At 49.8% G+C, this 19,158-nt stretch overlaps 2 protein-coding genes and 2 pseudogenes across 5 annotated transcripts in view; all 4 read left to right on the top strand.

The window, feature by feature from the left end:
• SH3PXD2A (SH3 and PX domains 2A) overlaps positions 1-19,158 on the top strand; it is a 238,317-nt gene that overhangs the window by 106,214 nt on the left and 112,945 nt on the right. For all 4 annotated transcript variants that reach the window (XM_058298626.2, XM_058298624.2, XM_058298625.2 and 1 more), the window contains exon 4: positions 14,302-14,378. In XM_058298626.2, the coding sequence (XP_058154609.1) occupies positions 14,302-14,378 (77 nt within the window). The remainder of the gene's footprint in view (positions 1-14,301; positions 14,379-19,158) is intronic.
• Positions 3,686-4,482, top strand: LOC111759303 (heat shock protein HSP 90-alpha A2-like). Its single transcript, XM_071215725.1, is given in 3 exon segments — positions 3,686-4,213; positions 4,216-4,228; positions 4,231-4,482. Coding segments are annotated over 3 exon segments (720 nt in total). The 5' UTR covers positions 3,686-3,730; the 3' UTR covers positions 4,455-4,482.
• On the top strand, positions 4,753-5,793 carry LOC139436140 (heat shock protein HSP 90-alpha pseudogene; annotated as a pseudogene).
• On the top strand, positions 5,824-7,179 carry LOC139436184 (heat shock protein HSP 90-alpha pseudogene; annotated as a pseudogene).

Below are 19,158 nucleotides of genomic sequence, written 5' to 3'. Positions count from 1 at the left end.
GCAACTCGAATCAAGTCATAAAGCATGTATTTTTTTTAATAAGACTTGAGGAAATAAAAGTAAATGTGATTATAATTAGTACCCCTTCTCTGCTGTAGATATTACCCAGTCATTCTAGAGTTGTAACATACCTATCATTACAGAACTACTAACAAACCTTATCTATTCTTTTAAAAAATGTTCTGGCATGGCAAAAGGCTTCCGGGGTTGCTTGATCTTTGTGCTGGTTACCTGGATGTGTTTGGTTTGTGTAAATGGTTGAGTTGTACTAATGTATGTGTACTTTTCTGCATGTATGTTATACCTCAATAAAAAAGTTTGAAAGAAAAAAAAAAAAACTATTGTTCTTGTCCTACACCTTGCTTTTTATTTGTCTCCCTTTTTGTTGCATCACCTTGCTGAGTCTGCTCTCTGTGGCACTTGCAGGCCGGGTGGCGCTTGTGGGCTGGTGCTCCCCGCGGTGTACGGGTGAGCCTGCCTTCACAAGGAGCCCCCGGGACATGAACCCAGGGCCTCCCATATGGTAGATGGGAGCCCAACTGATGGAGCCACAGCCACTTCCTGGTAATACTCTTTTGATATTATCTCATAATCTGTAATAAATGTTCCTCAACAGTGTAGTGTGTGGGTGAAGGGTTGTTGTATGGGAATTCTACATGTGTACATGATTTTTTTGTAAGTTCACAACTTCTGTAATAAAAATATGTTTTAAAAATGTATTAGAGGGAAGTGGACTTGGCCCAGTGGTTAGGGCGTCCGTCTACCACATGGGAGGTCCGCGGTTCAAACCCGGGGCCTCCTTGACCCGTGTGGAGCTGGCCCACGTGCAGTGCTGATGCGCACAAGGAGTGCCATGCCACACAGGGGTGTCCCCCACATAGGGGAGCCCCACGTGCAAGGAGTGCGCCCCATAAGGAGAGCCGCCCAGCGCAAAAGAAAGTGCAGCCTGCCCAGGAATGGCGCTGCACACACGGAGAGCTGACACAACAAGATGACGCAACAAAAAGAAACACAGATTCCCGTGCCGCTGACAACAACAGAAGCAGACAAAGAAGACGCAGCAAATAGACACAGAGAACAGACAACCGGGGTGGGAGAGGGGAGAGAAATAAATAAATAAATCTTTTTAAAAAATGTATTAGAACCTGTCATGTCAGTGGGACTAAATGCTTTTATCTCTAGCAAACACCCACAAAAATCCCATGTGACTCCACTGGAGACAGGGAAAGAAAGATTTTGTTCCCTCAGGGCTGGCTCTGTGGGGACCTCCAGGCAAGAATTTGGGAGAACAACGTTTCTCCCTGCTCTACGTGCTGATTCTTAGGTAAAAAGCTGGCCACAGCTGCAAAAGAATTAAGGTTTCAATTCTGTGGCGAAAGCCCAGTGGATTTTTACAAGTATGTTTCTCCGAGTATGTGGGAGGGGTGTAGGGAGGACCTGAGTGGGGAGCCTTCTACGTGAGTCATTCTAGAATGCCCCAAGGTGGGTAGATGCAGGGAATCACCTGCCACCTCTTCAGTGTGTCATGTTCTGGCTGTTTGGATTGGGCTGATGGAGGAGCATCCTGCAGAGAAGTGGATGGTGAATGGGGGGGGCGGTGTTGTTGAATCAGGACAGGTTGCTGTAGGCTGAGGGGAGTTAGTGTTTAACCTCAGGTGGCGAAGCCAGGTAGAGAGACTGAGTCCTATACCTGGGAAACATGATGGGGCTTGGCTCCCATGTGGCCAGTGAGGAGTCAGGCAGGGCCTGTCGTATATCCCCCACCCCCGCCTCCTTGACCTGGAATTGCCAGCTAATAAGAGGTCCCGTTTTTTCAACATTTATTCCAAGCTGGGCTCCGTATTAAAAGCTTTTATACACTAGTTCACTGACTCCTCACGATAATCCTTTGAGGTATGTGTTATTTTGCAGTTTGAGGAAACCAAGACACAAATAAGTTGTGGCTTTCCCCATGTCACACAACAGTAAATTGCAGAGCCACATGTACTTCAGGACTGGTTTCAAGAAGTAGACCCATCTCAGTCTGGCTTAAGGGAAATTTATAGAGTCAAGTAATGAAAACTTCAGGGGAAATGGTTTCAGGCGTGGCTAGTTCTAGGTAACTGTATAAGTTTCCTAGGGAACTTTGTACTGCCATAAAAAAGTGTCACAAATCTGGTGGCTCAAAAGAACAGAAATCCATTCTCTCACAGTTCTGGAGACTAGAAATCTGAACTCAAGGTACTGACAGGGCCCCATGCCCTCCAAGAACCTGCATGTGCCCACTGCTCCAGCCTCAGCCTCTAGGCCACACCCCTCTCACCTACCCAGCTGGTCCAGTCCAAGTGGAGGGCCAGAAGGCCAGGCCGGACAGGTGAGAAACCTGAGTCAGTGTCCAGGCTGTCATCTGAGCCAGGCACCAGGCTGTAGGTGGCGGGCTGGGATGTCATCTCAGTGGCAGGAGGCAAGCAGGTGGCCTGTAGTCCCCAGGCTGCAGCAGGTTGGAGGCAGCACGTTAGCAGGTTGGAGGGGTAGCACTAGAGGGGCAGGCAGAGGCTAACCCAGACAGAAAATGAGCTGAACGTCAAGGGCAGGGCCAGCAAGCAGGAAGGCTGGGAGACCAGCAAAGGCTGATTTCACTCCATTTCTCCTTTCTTTCCCCATCTCGCCATCAAGGCCTCTGTGCTTTCCTGTGTAACTAGACCTTGTTCATTCTCAGGTGTGAATGGTTAATAAAACTCACTATGCTATTCTCAAGAGAGAGGTTTATACAGCTTAACTAACCTTAAGTCAAATTAAATTCCGATTCTGTAGTCTCGGAAGGTCGTTTGGTTTTTTGTCTCCTTGTTTGTTTTTAGAGTAGGGTGTTCTATGCTGCCTTTAAACCATGGTTTGTTCTTCATGGGGAAAGACCAGCCATTAGTGGACTCATGCGGTAGGTTCTCTTGGCCCTCCTGTGCCCAGGCTCTTCATTTAAGAGTTTCTGTCTTCATTGGCCTCTGAGCAAACGTGATGGTTCAGGCACTGGTTAGGGCAGGTGGACACGGGACTCATTTGCTGGCCTGGCTCACCTTCACCTATGGCCACCAGGTCCTGTCCCAAGACCTCAGAGAGCAGCTGGGAGCATAGAAGACTGAGGAAACTACTCCTTTCTCTTCCCTCCCCGCAGGCATTGCCTGTGTCCTGTCACTTCATGAGCATGGGAGTGGGGTGGGGGGACTCTAGGAAGGCAAGAATGGGGTGACTGTCAGCTCCAGGTTGGTGAAGGAGGGAGAGGGAGGTATTCTAATCGGCCTTGGACATTTGTCCTTTCTCCAGGATGCCACATCAACCAGCAGAGCCAGGGAAAATGCCCATCCCCAGCCCCTGGTTCCATACACTCAGCTTCCCAGGAGCTCCCAGCTTGACTCCCCTCTCAGGGCCCCAGAGACCCCTGACCCACTTCCTCTACACACTCCCCTGTCTCTCCTGAAGGCACCAGCACCCATTCATTACCCCAGCATGTGCCAGGGACAGAAGGAGTGTCGAAAAGCCTCCCTGCCCTTAGGGCGATCACAATCCAGACTGGGATACAAGACCGAGCAGGAGACCTGCAGCCTCGCCCTGTAACCCCCAGGAGCAGGTGGACTAGTAGTGGCTCCCAAAAAGATACGCCCAAGTTGCTTCCATGTCCCGGGGTTGCTGCTGCTGCGTGGAGCCTGTGTGGTTCTTAGCCAAGATCCCGGAGGAGACCCAGACCCAAGATCAGCCCATGGAGGAGGAGGAGGTGGAGACGCTCGCCTTCCAGGCAGAAATCACCTTGTTGATGTCCCTGATGATTGGTGCCTTCCCCTTGAACAAAGAGATCTTTCTGAGGGAGCTGATTCCAAATTCATCAGATGTTCTGGACAAAATCCGAGAGGAAAGCATAACAGATCCCAGTAAACTAGACTGGGAGCTGCACATTAACCTCATTCCCAATAGACAAGACCAAACCCTCACTATTGTGGATACTGAAATTGGGATGACCAAGACCAACTTGATCAGTTACCTGAGCCCCACTGCCAAGTCAGGGACCAAGGCGCTCATGGGAGCCGTGCAGGCTGGTGTCAGGGTCTCCATGACTGGCCAGTTTGGGGTTGGCTTTTATTCTGCATATTTGGTGGCTGAGAAGGTAACCGTGATTACCAAACATGGTAATGAGCAATATGCCTGGGAGTTGTCAGCAGGAGGCTCCTTCATCATTAGGACCCATAGGACACAGGTGAACCACGGATCATGGAACAAAGGTAACTCTGCATCTGAAAGAAGACCAAACTGAGTACTTGGGGGAAAGAATAACGGAGATTGTGAAGAAATATTCTCAGTTTATTGGCTATCCAGTTACTCTCTTTATGGAGAAAGAACTCAATAAAGAAGTGAGTGAGGGAAGCAAATGTGGCTCAACCAGTTGGGTGCCTGCCTACCACATGGGAGGTCCTGGGTTTGGGTTCTGATGTCTCCTACTAAAGAAGACAAGCAGACACCACACCAGCCACAATGAGCTAGATGCCTAAACAAACAAATGCCAAAGGCCAGTAGATGCTGCAGCCCACAGAAAACATGCGGCTCAGACCACTGGGCACTTGCCTCCCATGCGGGAGGTACTGGGTTTGCTTCCTGGTGCCTCCTGGAGAAGGTGAGCAACAAAAAGTAGACAGATGAGAGTACCATCTGGGGAGGAAGGGATAAATAATTTTTTTTTTAGTGAGTGATAAGGCTGAAGAAAAGGAAGATAAAGAAGGAAAAGAAGAAATGGATTCAGACAACAAGCCAGAAATAGGTGTTGGTTCTGATGAAGAAGCAGCAGCAAAGAAGGATGGTGACCAAAAAAAGAAAAAGATCAAGGGAAAGTATGTTGACCAAGAAGAACTCAGCAAAACAAAGCCAATCTGGACCAGAAATGCTGATGATATTAGTAATAAAGAATATGGAGAATTCTACAAGAGCTTGTCCAATGACTGGAAAGACCACTTGGCACTGAAGCATTTTTCAGTTGAAGGGCAATTGGAATCCAGAGCCCTTCTCTTTTCCCAGGACATGCTCCCTTTGACCTGTTTGAAAACAGAAAGAAAAAGAACATTAAGTTGTATGTATATAGAGCTTTCATCATGGATAACCATGAGCAGTTGATCCCTGAATATCTGAATTTCATTAGGGATATGGTGGACTCTGAGGATCTCCCTCTAAACTTTCCTAGGAGATGTTACAACAAAGCAAAATTTGGAAGTTATCAGAAAGAATTTGGCCAAAAAGTGCTTTAGAGCTCTTCACTGAACTGGCATAAGATAAAGAAAATACAGAAAGTTTTATGAGCAGTTCTCTAAAACCATAAAGCTTGGAACATATGAAGACTCTCAAAATCGGTAGAAGCTTTCAGAGCTGTTAAGATAGTACACATCTGCTTCTGGGGATGAGACGGTTTCTCTCAAGGATTACTGCACCAGAATGAAGGAGAATCAGAAACATCTATTACATGCCTGGGAAACCAAGGGCCAGTTTGCAAACTCTGCATTTGTGGAACATCTCAGGAAGCATGGCTTGAAAGTGATCTAAATGATCAAGCTCACTGATGAGTATTATGTCCCACAGCTGAAGGAGTTTGAGGGGAAGACTTGAGTGTCTGTCACCAAAGAAGGTTTAGAACTTCCAGAAGATGAAGAAAAGAAAAAGAAACAGGAAGAGAGAAGTGGATGTGGCTCAACTAATTGGGTGCCTGCTTACCACACAGGAGGTCCCAGGTTCAGGTCCTGGTGCCTCCTAAAAGAAGAGGAGCAGACACAGAACACACAGTGAATGGACACAGAGAGCAGACATCAAAGCGGGATGGGCGGAAAAGTGAATGAAAGAAAGAAAGAATGAATGAATGAATACATCTTTAAAAAAAGAAAAAGAATGGGATACGGACTTGGCCCTGTGGGTAGGGCGTCAGTCTACCACATGGGAGGTCCGCAGTCCAAACCCCGGGCCTCCTTGACCCGTGTGGAGCTGGCCCACGTGGAGGCCTGATGCGCACAAGGAGTGCCGTGTCATGCAGGGGTGCCCCCCACGTAGGGGAGCCCCACGCACAAGGAGTGCGCCCCGTAAGAGGAACTGCCCAGCACAAAAGAAAGTGCAGCCTGCCTAGGAATGGCGCCGCACACACGGAGAGCTGACACAGCAAGATGACGCAACAAAAAGAAACACAGATTCCCATGCTGCTGACAACAACAGAAGTGGACAAAAAGAAGAACATGCAGCAAATGGACATAGAGAACAGACAACCGGGGTGGGAGGGGAAGGGGAGAGAAATAAATAAAATCTTTTTAAAAAAAAAAAAAGATGAGCAGACATCACCACCCACCTTGATGAGCTAGATATCACTTCCCTCCCTGAGCAGATGCCACAAGCAAGAAAACGTCACAGCCATGGGGAGAGGGTATGGCTCAAGCCGTTGGGCACTTGCATCTCATGTGGGAGGTCCTGGGTTCAGTTCCTGGTGCATCCTGGAGAAGGCAAGCAAGCAATGAGCAGACAGATGAGAGAACCATTGGGGGGGGGGGGGAGTAAATAAAAATAAAATAAATCTTTAAAAAGAAACAGGAAGAGGAAAAAGGAAAGTTTGAAAACCTCTGCAAAATCATGGAAGACATCTTGGAGAAAAAAAGTCAATAAGGTGGTAGTGCCAAACGGATTGACCATGTCCCAGTGTCCCCGTGCTGCATGTCACAAGTGCATATGGCCGGACAGCAAACATTGAGACTCATGAAGGCTCAAGCCCTAAGAGACAACTCAGCAATGGGTTACATGGCAGCAAAGAAACAGCTGGAGATCAGCCCTGACCTTCCATCATTGAAGCCTGAAGGCCAAAGGCAGAAGCTGACAACAATGACAAGTCCCGGGAGGATCTGGTCGTCCTACTCTACAAAACTGTGCTCCTGTCATCTGGCTTCATCTGGAAAACCCGCAGACACATGCCAGCAATCTACTGGGTGTTGTTGAAGATGACCCTACTCCTGACAATGGCAGTGCCGCTGTCATGGGAAAATGCCACCTCTTGAGGGAAATGGCGACATTTCTCGCCTGGAGGAAGTGGACTCAGCTCTGCCCTCAGGACACTCCACGTGTGTCCTAATGGTCTCTTCATCCCACCGACAATGTATTTTGATGGATTTTTTTGTTTTGTTTTTGTTGACATTTTAAAAATCTGTATGGCATGACAGCTACTTAAGGAGGAAGACAAGATTTCTTTCTACTTTAAAGTGGGACACTGTGGTGCTTTAGGCACTAAGGCAGAGCTAGTAGTTCTCTTCTCGTTTCATGTTGGCTTATTTTTACTGATTGAGGTAACATTTGTTGTAAGATGTATGTAACCTAACGTTAACTGTAGTCCCAAGTGTTTAGCTACCAAGCTGATTCCTTAGTAGAACAAATCTTCTGTCATTGACGTGTGTGTTCTGAGGTATGTACTTTGATGTTTAAAAGAGAAATCCTTACTGACTTGAGTTTCATCTTAGAGGATCTACTTTTTAAACCGTCCATCCCCTCTAGTTAACAGCTTTGCATGAACTAGGCCACTAGAAGTTAACATGTTGAACAACCAATTCAATGGAAGCAAATATCCATAGGGCTTATTTTCCAAAGAAAAGTCTATAGAGTAACCCAATTACAAGCCCACATAAGCTGTTGAAAGGCAGTGAAAAGACTCTGCAGGCCTTGTGAGTGCAAAGGAAGGGCCCAAATCTTGTTCTGCTTTAAAAGATGGTAACAAATGCTGGGGAATAAAAAGAAAAGTTGTATGAAAAAGAAAAAAAAAAATACGTCCAAGTCCTAATCCTCCAGAACCTGTGACTGTGACCTCATTTGGACAAAAAGGTCTTTGCAGATGGAATTAAGTTAAAGATTTCAAGAGGCGATCACCCTGGACTTAGGGTGGACCCTAAATGCAGTGACAGGTGTCCTATGAGAGAAAGACAGCAGGGATTTGAGACACAGACACACGGAGTGGAGAGGCCAGGCCACGTGGAGACGGAGGCAGAGATTGAAGAGATGCTGCCCCAAGCCAAGGCCCACCTGGAGCCTCCCAAAGCTGGAAGAGGCAAGGAAGGACTGCCCCCTCCAGCCTTTGGCCTTGATTTCAGACTTCTAGCCCCCAGCACTCTGAGGACACATTCATGTTGTGTCAAGCCACCGGTTCGCGGTGAATTGTCATGGCAGCCCCCTTTCTGTTCTTCAGGCCCAGCTGGTAGGGCAGAAGTGCCGTTCTGGGAGATTGAGGCCTCTGTGGTATGTGGGCCTCAGGGCCCTTCAGCGGTCTCCACTGCTGTCTCCTTGTCTCATAGCTGAGACCCTTTGGCAGTCCAAGCCCTCAGGGCTCCACTGAGAAGGGAGGGCTGGGAGCACGTGCCCTCGGAGGCCAGGCTGGCTGCAGAAGGCCAGCCCTCCCCGAGCCTGGGGATGTTTGAGAGCAAAGCCGCTGACCCTGTGGCTATGCATCAAGGGGGCCCCCCCAGGAGGGGAGTGGGGCCCTAAAGAGGGCAGCTCCCTATAAATTCTCTGGGGCAGGAGGGGAGAGAGGACAAGAATGAGGTGACAGAGGGCTCTGGGAGGTTGGTGAAGCAGGGAGAGGCTTCACGGAAGAGTCACCCGGAAGCCGAGCCCCAAAGATGGGGAGGGGTTTGGCTCGGCAAACAGAAGAACACTTAGGAGAGAACCACGCTCCCTTCCATGATCTGCACGGTTCCTGGGCCCTGACTCCTGCTTTTCAGAAGGGCCCTGGAGGCTGGGGCTGGTTCTCTGATGTTCTGTCTCTCCCTTATTCTGCATCTCTCCATCAGGGAGAATTAGCCATTTCCTCATCTCTCACCTTCTCTGATAATTCCTTCTCTGGAAGCATGTGCTGACTATCAGGACTCATCAAGTGCCCTTGAGGCCTGGGTGGTACCATGGGTGGGAGGAAGGAGATTGGGGATGGGGGACAGAGACTGATCTTCCCCAGGTGATGCCCACCCACTAGGGAGGCGAACGTCCCATCCCCACCCCCGCTCCTGCTTAGCTAGGAGAGGTGGGCAGGACAGTCCCTTAAAGGACAGGGACATTTGCTGTTGCAGGAGCTCTTCCCCCAGCCGTCTGGCCCCAGGGTTGCCTTTCCTTCCCTGCCTCGCTGTTCATTCACGCTTCCACTCACACCTCTGCGCCGCTGCCCCAGGGTCCCTGCACCTCCCCACCCTCCGGGGTCTTGCTAACTTGCCAGTCAACTGCCCGAGAGGCGGCTGTTCCCCAGACCCAGCACAGCCCTGGCAAGGAGCGGAAGTGAACAGTGCTCCTGTCACACACGGAATAAACTCCCAGGCCTCACCGCCGCCCTCCAGGCCTGTCATGATCCAGCCCAAACAACCCCCCTCTGGATCCAGCCCCCCACCTCACTCTCGGGGTGTCAGAACCCCAGATTGCTAGCTCGGTGACCTCAGACAAGTCCTCCAACCTCTCTGAGCCTCCATCTCCAGGGCACAATGCGGATGCTAAAAGTCCTTGCTCTGAGGTGTTTGTGAGGATTAAGTGAGAGAGCCTGGTGAAGAGCTCTCAGCACAGCCCGTTGCTGGCTCCTCAGCTCCCCTGGGTTCCTCTGGAGGGAGCAGCCGTGTAACCCCAGAGGGGGATGCAGAGGCCCAGGTGGAGGGGGGCCCGCTTCAGGGTGGCACAGGGAGCCTGTGGCCCCGGCTGAGTCCTGCGGGTGCCCAGGCACAGGCTCTGGTCGTCCCACTTTCTCGGCCCAGCCCAGAGCGGCAGGAAGAGAGTGCTCTATTTCTGTGCTTTCACCAGCCCGGCTGGATAGTTTTCTTCTCCCCTTTCAGGAATGAGTTAAGTGCCGAGGTCTGTTTCATGCCCCGTGTGTAATCTTCCTCCTTGTGCTTATCGTATTTCTGGGGCAGCATCTGCGTGGCTTTGAAGACTCTGGCAGAAGCCGAGCCTCGCTGTAAAAGGGCTGAATTACATTTACAAGAGGCCTTTAATGCCCTGTGGTCTCGGCTTCCTTAATGGGGATTTTCCTTCTTTTTTTCTCTCTCTCTCCCTTTTAATACGGTCACCGGTTTGGCTTTCAGAGTGCGGTTTAGATTCCTAACAGAGAAGTCCAGACCCTAGAATCCCTTCCAGATCTTCCCTGCCCCCTCCTCCCCAGTCCCCTATCCTTTCCCCACTGACTGCGCCAAAATCCCCAAAAAAGAGAGTTGTTCCCGTCAGGATTCAGCAGGAAGAGGATAGCCCTGTTGGGATCCCCAGAAATCGACTTACGAATGGCTTGTACAAAAACTCCCCTCTAGCGTCACATCTGAACAGCAAACCCCCAGGCTTTGGAGAGGCGGTGAGGTGTCAAGCCAGTGGCATGGTGGCCTTGCTTGCAGAGAGTAGGCTCAAGGAGCAAGATGGGTCCTGTGCTCAGCGGCCAGCATGGGTAAGGGGTCAGGAAGAGCCCTCCCCACCCGGCCCCCCCATCTCATCCACTCCCATCCCTCCTTTCTCTGAACCTTCTGCACCTTGTGGAAGGTTCCTTAACTATTTGTTTTCTGTCAGTTCTGTCTCTGCAACTGGATCAGGAACTAGAAAGATGGATGTTAGAGGAAAAATAGGCAGATAGACAGCTCAGTTAGATATACAAGACTTGCTCAGGAGTCTGGCCATCTTGAGATGGGGACTCAAGTGGGACCCAATTGCTCTCCCCGTTTCCTTCCTTTCCTTTTTGTCTTCCAGCAGGATGAGAAAGAGCAGTTCTAGTTTTGGAAAAGGAAGGCTCTGCTCCATGCAGATTTTGGAGCCTCAGTCCCTTTTGAGGTTGCACGGGCTCTTTGGTGCTCTCTCTTTCTTAGACAGGTCCTTCTGGATCCTGCCGGATCCTGCTTGGCCGCTGGTATCCCTGAGTCTGGGCATCCTCCAGCTCCTGACAGATACCTGGCTCAGGTAGAAGGCTCAGAATTCCAGCCTGTCATTTTGTCAGTCCTGAGAGTGGGTCTCCTCATGCCATATGTTTATTTTTACACAACATCCCCATGGCTGCACACATGTGCTTCTGCAGCGTGCAAGCAGTAAAGCGGCAGGCAACCAAAAAAGGGTAGGAGGCAAAGAGGCAAGGAATACCAAGTCCATGACATCTGCCCCCAAGGGAAAGCGGCTGTCTCTATTGTCTTGATAAATCACATGTTATCTCCTTTCAAAAAGAACACACGGCAGAACCTATTTATCTTGATGACATTGTTCAGTCTGCAAAGTGTTGTCCCTCTGACATGGATCTGGCTTCACAGAGGGAGGGAGGGAAGGATGGCTCAAGGAAGATTCTCGGAGAGGAAAGTAAATGAACCAGCAAGCACTGATAGGACGCATGTTGTGTGCAAAGCCTTTTACTAAGTGGGACATGTGGGGCAGCAAGGAGGAAAGAGCTGTAGACTGCAGTGTCAAGTTCACCATGTATTTGGAGAGAAGAGAGATACAAATAAGAAACAAATCACACATGACATGGTACAGTTAGATGTCCCACTCTCTAACTTAGGCAGGACCGGTGACCAGTACTTGTGGCAATTGGTGAAGTCAAGGTTGGTTGTAGCAGCTGCTTTCAGTGCCCCCCATATCCCTTTGCCATTCTTCTCTACTTGCCAAAAACTACTTACCAGAACAAGTAGGACTCTGTACCTGAGGGTTTTGTTCCAGCCATTGGCCATTGGCTCTCCATGACAAGCAGGGAGTTGGTGGATAAATAGCCCCAGTGCCCTCTTCCTCAGTTTATTCAAGTGTTCCTGGAGTGCCTCAACAGGATTAAGCTACAGGTGCTCGTGGTGATTAACTGGCTTGATAATACTTCCCTTCCCTACCTTTCTTCCCCAATTCTCTAATGGTACTTGCTGGTATCACCTCTGAAATAAACAACATGCCCTCAGGGAAGCAGATGTGACTCTGGTGACTGAGGTCCCACCTACCACATGGGAGGTCTAGGTCCGGTTCCCCATGCCTCCTGGAGAAGATGTGCAAGATGGCAAGCTGACACAACGGGCTGGCACAGCCAGCTGATGTGACAAGATGACGCAGTGAGAAGATGCAACCAAGAGACAGCAAGGAAACATCCTGAGAGATGCAACAAAGCAGGGAGTGGAGGTGGCTCAGACGATTAGTACCTCAAAAGAGAAGACCAGCACACAACAAATGAACACAGCAAAATGCAAACAACAAGGGGATGGGAAAAAATAATGAATAAATAATAAATCTTTAAAAAAAAATGCGGGAAGCAGATTTGGCTCAGTGGATAGAGCATCCGCCTACCACATGGGAGGTTCAAGGTTCAAACCCAGGGCCTCCTGACTGGTATGGTGAATCTGGCCCACATGCAGTGCTGATGCATGCAAGGAGTGCCATGCCATACAGGGGTGTCCTCTGCGTAGGGGAGCCCCATACGCAAGGAGTGCACCCCATAAGGAGAGCCGTCCTACGCGACATTAAGTGCAGCCTGCCCAGGAGTGGGGTCACACACACAGAGAGCTGACGCAGCAAGATGATGCAACAAGAAGAAACACAGGTTCCAGGTGCCGCTGACAAGAATACAAGTGGACACAGAAGAACACACAGCGAATGGACACAGAGCAGACAACTGTGGAGGTGGGGGGCGAAGGGGAGAGAAAGAAATAAAAAATCTTAAAAAAAAAAAAGCACTGAAATCTCTGTCTTTGGGTCTGCTTCAGGGGGAGCAACCTAAATCAAGGCTTTCTTAGTACTTCACTGGGATGTTGACAGAAAAAAGCCAGAATGGATTAATATACACAGGCTACATATTTGTTTGCATGCAATGGAAATTGTGTTAATTATACTCTCTTAAAACAAGTGATGAAATTCCATCTCTGACTGGATTTAAATTTAAAAGAGACTTTTTACACACATGGAAAATACCAGACTAGCCTATGGGTTCAGGAAGAGCTGTATCCACCAACTCAAATGATGCCAAAAGAATCTGCATCTTAACATCTCTTGTCTCTGCTTTTCAATCATTCAAGAAGTATTTATTAAACACCGTAATAGTTGTGCCAAGCACGGTTCCTTTCTCTCAGTTGGTTTCCTTCTTGGGCAGTAATAAAGATGGCCACTCACAGCTCCAGGCTTTTATCCTACCAGCTTTGCAACCGCAGAAGAAAGAGGGTGCCAGCAGAAGTCTCAGGGCTGACCCTTACTGGCCCTTATCGGGTCCCCTGCCCATCCCTGAGCCAGTGCCCATCACTGCGACTCTGGTTGACCAGGCCGAGTCCCAGGCCTGTCCTTGTTGTTGGGTCATGAGGTTAGCCCCGTTAAGTCCACAAGAACTGAGAATGCAGGAGGGAGGTTCTCCAGAGGGCAGTCAGATGGGCTTTGTCAATAGATGCCTGTCACAGCTAAAGAGTGAGCGTTTAACCACACACCAGACTCCATGGCCCTAAGAAAAGTCAGACAGGCCCGTGACGGAAGTGGGTCACAAACAGCTCTTACACTGACAGAACGTGGTGAGTGCCTTAGGAACGAACAAAGTGTCATGGATCTTCTAGACAGAGAGAGGTTACTCCCAGCACAGCCCATCAAAAAGGGCTTCTGTCAAGGCAACACTCGCCCTTGACCTCAGTGGCCACTGGGCTGGGGAAGGCCTTGAACGTCAGAGGGGGGAGTTCAGGTTCTAACTTTAACAGGCTGCATTGATCGGCTTATGATGGAATTGGGCCACCTCTGGGAAGTTTTGAGGGGCTGACATTTCCTGTCAGCCTGGCTCATACCTGGATGGCCGGAGGCTGGTTCACAGGAGCCTGGGAACAGTCAGGCTGAGCCAGCCCTGCTTCCCTTGGCATTGGCTTATGCTTGCCCTGGAGAGAGCCACCCACCTAAACCAAGAATAGGAATTCCTGCCCGACAGCAGGGATGAATGCTGCACTTTGAAGGAGCAATGGGCCTGAAAACAAAACTTGGTATGTGGGCTGGGCCATTCTTTGTGTTTATTTGTGAGGTCACTTGAGAGCCTTGCCCACATTGGGGCATTGATTCTGCCATTAGATCCAGACAAGGCGACTTGGACAAGTTGCTCATAGAAGCCCAAGATGGCAGCTTCTGAGGCTTCTCAACTGCCGGAGAGGCCCCGGGCCCTCAGCCTTGGGTGCCTACTGCTCCCTGGGAGAGGTGACCACTACTCTCTGATCTCCCTGACAATAGGCAGCAGAGTGGCCAGCTCAGGAGCTGGGAGGAGGAGGGAGAGGGAAGTAAGAGGGTGGGGTCCCTGCTCCCGTGGCTGCTTTGCCCGGAATCACCCGCTCATGATCGTTTCTCTTCTAGGCAAGATCCTCTTCCGGAGAAGCCACATCCGGGATGTAGCTGTGAAGAGACTGAAGCCCATTGATGAGTACTGCCGGGTAAGGACGCACTGGGGAGCAGAGGAAGAGGAGGGGCTGGTCCTTCAGCCTGTAAGCGAGTCTATCCATCTGTGCAGCAAGGCTGTTTATACAGAGCCCACAGCTGTCATTTAGCAGGCACACCCTGAGGCCTGGCATTTGCCGGCCAGCGGGGTGGGTGAGGGTGTCCCTCCAGGAGAGGTCACCCCATGAATGGGCCACACTCAGGGGCACAAGGACATCGGGCTCACAGCTTAACCAGTGCTCCTTTCAGGACATGACTGTGTTTACAAAAGGCCATTTAAACCACTTCTCCCAGTCCAGAGCTAAGGGGCCTCCTATGGAAGGGATTCTGTCCGTGTCGGCTTGTTGAACTCAGGAAAACTGTTTCCTTAGACTCTCTCTCTTTTTTTTCCTCTCTCTCTTTATTTTTTTTTAAATGTTACATTCAAAAAATATAAGAGGTCCCCATATACCCCCACCCCCCTCACCCCACTCCTCCCACATCAACCTCTTTCATCATCGTGGGACATTCATTGCATTTGGTGAATACATTTTGGCGTACTGCTGCACCATATATTCTCTTTTTTTTTTTTTCAAGATTTATTTTTTATTTCTCTCCTCTTCCCCCCGCCCCAAGTGTCAGCTTTCTGTGTCCATTCACTGTGTGTTCTTCTGTGACTGCTTCTATCCTTATCAGCAGCACTGAGAATCTGTGTCTCCTTTTGTTGTGTCATCTTGTTGTGTCAGCTCTCCGTGTGTGCAGCACCATTCCTGGGCAGGCTACACTTTCTTTCGCGCTGGGCAGCTCTCCTTACGGGGCGCACTCCTTGCGCGTGGGGCTCCCCTACATGAGGGACACCCCTGCATGGCAGGGCACTCCTTGCACGCATCAGCGCTGCACATGGTCCAGCTCCACACGGGTCAAGGAGGCCCTGGATTTGAACCGCTGACCTCCCATGTGGTAGGTGGATGCCTTATCCATTGGGCTAAGTTCGCTTCCCCATAGATTGTTTTTTTTAGAATCAGTTTTGAATTCCATAGCATCCAGAATGTACATTTTCTTATTCACACAACTCTTTATATAGGTGCAAATCTTCATGTACACATCTTCATATACACATAGGTGCCAGTGCACTAACACACACATGCACACATCCACATACCTACATTAAAACAGCCAATGTCAAAGAGCAGGCAGGAGAGTTACAGGAATGTCATGAACCAGAGCCCATTTGTTTTTCTACGTTGATTAGACCTAGGACCCCTGCAGTGAGAATGAGAAGCACATTCAGTGTCCTTGGCACATGGTCTCTGGACAGACAGGCTGCCTGGGTTCAAACCCCTGACTCTGTGTGATCCTGGAACCTGGGCCAGTTACTTCACTTCTCTGAGCCTCAGTTTCCACATCTGTACAACTAGGAGACTAGTACCCCCACAGAGGATGATTGTGAGGGTGGAGCGATTCTGAAAAAACGAGCTTGTATTTATTCTTACAAGTTATCATTACAAACAATTTAATGTTACTACTGAGCACCACTGGCTTTAATGGAGATGGAATTTCTTAATTAAAAGAAATTAGTATGGAGTGTGGCTCAAGAATCTTGAGGAGGGACAAGTGTGATATGTTTTGTCACGAGTAAGAAGAGCTGGGTCAAATCTAGTGCCCTGCCTGCTGTGTGACCTTGGGTGCCTTACTTTACCTCTGAGTCCCAGTGTCCTCATCTGTAACTTGGAGATAAAAGCAGCTGGCTCACAGGGTTCTTGAAAGTAGATGAATGGGAAAGTGTATATTTCACTGTTTTGTAATTTCTGTACTTATATGGAATTGTTAGCCATAAGGTCTCTTTCTGCTCTAACATTTTATAATTCTGAATCATTAAGCTTAGCAATAAAAATGTTTAAATAAGAACCAAGTTGCTAAATGAATTAACTGTTGTTCCCAAGCATATAGGAAGACAAATGCTCCCATAAACTCTCCATTAGACTAAAATTTGACTTTAGTGATTGTGTAGATTACAAGGGTCTCAAATAATGAATCCCCTTCAGCTCGAAGCTCCTCCTTCTTCAGATCAATATTCATTTTTCTCTTTAAAGGGCATTTGCCATTTCCAGCTAAATTGATGGCTGCCTCCAGAGCTTTTATTTCTCTTTATTCCTTTCCTAAGAAGTTAAATAAATGGACAAAGCTAATGGAGGAGGGGGCCAAAGGGCAGGAAGAGGCCTTTTCCGGCTGGGATTTATGCCTGAAAGCAGCTCGACCTCCCTGCCCTGGTGGACCCTGGGGCATCTGCAGTCAGACTCCGCGAAGGCTCCGTGAAGATGCTGTCGCCTGGGTCTTCTGGAGGAGGAAGCCGATAGCATCTTATCTCCTGGGATCAGGCTTTGAACAGGACTCCTGAATCAGGGTCAGATTCAGGGGCTCTGGGGCCCAAGTGGGACTGCTGGTGGCCAGGGGCGCCATCTAAGTGGAGTCTGCAAGAAGAGGGGCCTCCTAACCCGATTAGCACAGGCAGGAACTGCTCAGAGCCAGGCATCAGTGAGCAATGTCACGAGTTCACCAAGCAGATGGCCACCTCGTAGGCAGCAGTTTGCTCTGAGAATGGCAGGGGAGATCGGACAGGCAGGCAGTGCAGAAGGGACCTTTACCTCCGCTGATCTATGGTCCGATTGTCCGAGAAACCGACTGACCTTTGATGGTCACTGGGGATGAGCCGGCAGAGGTCCAAGTTCATTGCTACTCAGCCGTGCACTTCACAGCTTTGACACCAAACTGTCCAATCTGCGATCACTCGGCATCCAACATTTCACTCGGTGTCACTGCCACCCACAGCCGACTTCATGGCCAGTGCCACATAGCAGTCCACCTCAGTATGTCCAGGGCCAACCTTTCCTTGTCTATATCTGCCCTTGAACACACCCTGCTTGGAGCCTCTTGAGGCTTTAATCATTGTACCCTGTGTATTCAGCTCTGCCTGGCTTGCCAACATCTTCCTTAGACCTGACAGGTAGCACAGGCCCAGAGTCCTGGGATTTGGTAGGGATCGAACATATCCAAGACTGTGAAATTGGCTCTGCGTTTGGAGTAGCCAGACCTCTCCAAGGACTCAGGGGTGGAAAGTCTGATTGCGCGTGCAGGGGACCTCCCCGGGCTTTGGCTCCTTGCCCTCCCCGGTCAGCCAGTCCCTCCGCCTGATGACTTCACAGCCCAAATCTCAGTGTGCATTTAAACATAGATGGAGCAGATTGGATGAGTGTCATGGAAAATTTACCAAGCATCAGCCCAGGTGATCATTTACGCGGCACTTGAGGGCTGGGCGTCTATCAAGACAGGTCCCAAAGGCATATTTTTAACTCCATAAACTAATTTAATGGGCAACATAGTTGTGCGATTAATATTTAATGGTTCTGTAGCCTCAACAAGTTGAAGGCTTTCATCTCACCAACACCCGTGAGCTACTCGGTAGGGGGAGCTCTGACAGACCATTTATAGGTGACTCCACTGACCTTGTGTGTGAAGGGCATGTTGGCCGTCTTTGTCCAGGTGACACCAGAAACACACTGGGGATGAGAGAGTGCCTGAGAGCAGTAGCCTCACCGTTTGCCATGGCAATGATGTTTATACAAATCTCGTTTCCTGGTGGGTGTGACTAGGCTTTTTCTTTTGCTGCCCAAATAGCCACACTGGCTTCTAGTATTCCGCTGTCTACAACAGACTTGTTTTCAGGGATCACTGGTTTTCTCAGTAGTGGAGGTGCAGGGTTAGGTGCTGTCACACCTGGGGAAGATGATCACTGAAGGCCTAAGGATCTCCTAAGCCCAGTGCGTCTCCCAGACTCACTTGTTTTATCCCAGCTTCCCAGATGAGACAACTGAGGCAATTACACGACAGTGGTTCTTAGTCCTAGTATTCTGCCTCCCACTGTGGGATTTTCCCACACACCTCATCACTAGCTCTCGCCTTGATAAAGAGAAAGGTTCGCGTTACAACTAATAGGCCCCTTCAAGGAGCACCCAGGCTTCCTGGCCACTCAGTCGTGTTGTGGGCAAGGTGGCCTTGTTCCTGTGGTCCATTCTGAGGGTGGGCCTGGGCAGTGCTTCTGATGGCAGAGACGGAGGTGGAGAGCCAGGACTCATCAGTTCCTGTCCCAGTGGTCTGCTACTCTGGGGATAGAATTTCTGTCCATCTCTGTTGGTCCAGACAGACTCAAGAAAAGGAGTTACCAGCCTGGGACAAAGCCGACATTATCCCTTTTCCACGAAAAGGTCCTCAGAGTAGCCGCACTGCCCATGAGAACATCCAAGCCTCCCAGCCAGATGTCTGAGGGCCTGTGTGGACGGCGCCTTGTGCTCCTCAGCCTCAGCTCCCACCTCTTTCCCCCGTGGCCCTGAGTCCAGTTGGCCAGGCGCTCTTGGGCCTCTGCCTCTTGGCGTGTGCTAGTGCCCTCCCTGGAGACTCATTCAGCCCCCAGCACCCACTCCAACAAACCTCCCCAGTCCCCCAGGAAAGCTGGCCACCCCTGTCCACTCCCCAGAGAACTATACACACCTTCCGCACTGGGCATTGCCCTCTGAAGGAGAGTAATGTTCATGTGCCCATCTTCCCCGCTGCCCCAGGAGCTCCTGGAGGACCACATCTGACTTTGCGAGGGTTAGGGTTAGGTTAGGGTTAGGGTTCACTCACCAGCAGGGAGCCTGGCCCCAAGTGCGTGCCCCAAGTGCATGTTTGGCCAGTTTCTGATGACAAGATAAAAAGGTCACAAGCAGATGGAACTTCCTTCTCTGAGGTTGACATATCCCC

Source organism: Dasypus novemcinctus, chromosome 6, assembly GCF_030445035.2.
Source record: "Dasypus novemcinctus isolate mDasNov1 chromosome 6, mDasNov1.1.hap2, whole genome shotgun sequence".
NCBI lineage: Eukaryota > Metazoa > Chordata > Mammalia > Cingulata > Dasypodidae > Dasypus > Dasypus novemcinctus.
Note: the sequence above shows the minus strand (reverse complement) of the source record. Positions and strands in the feature narration are given on the sequence as shown.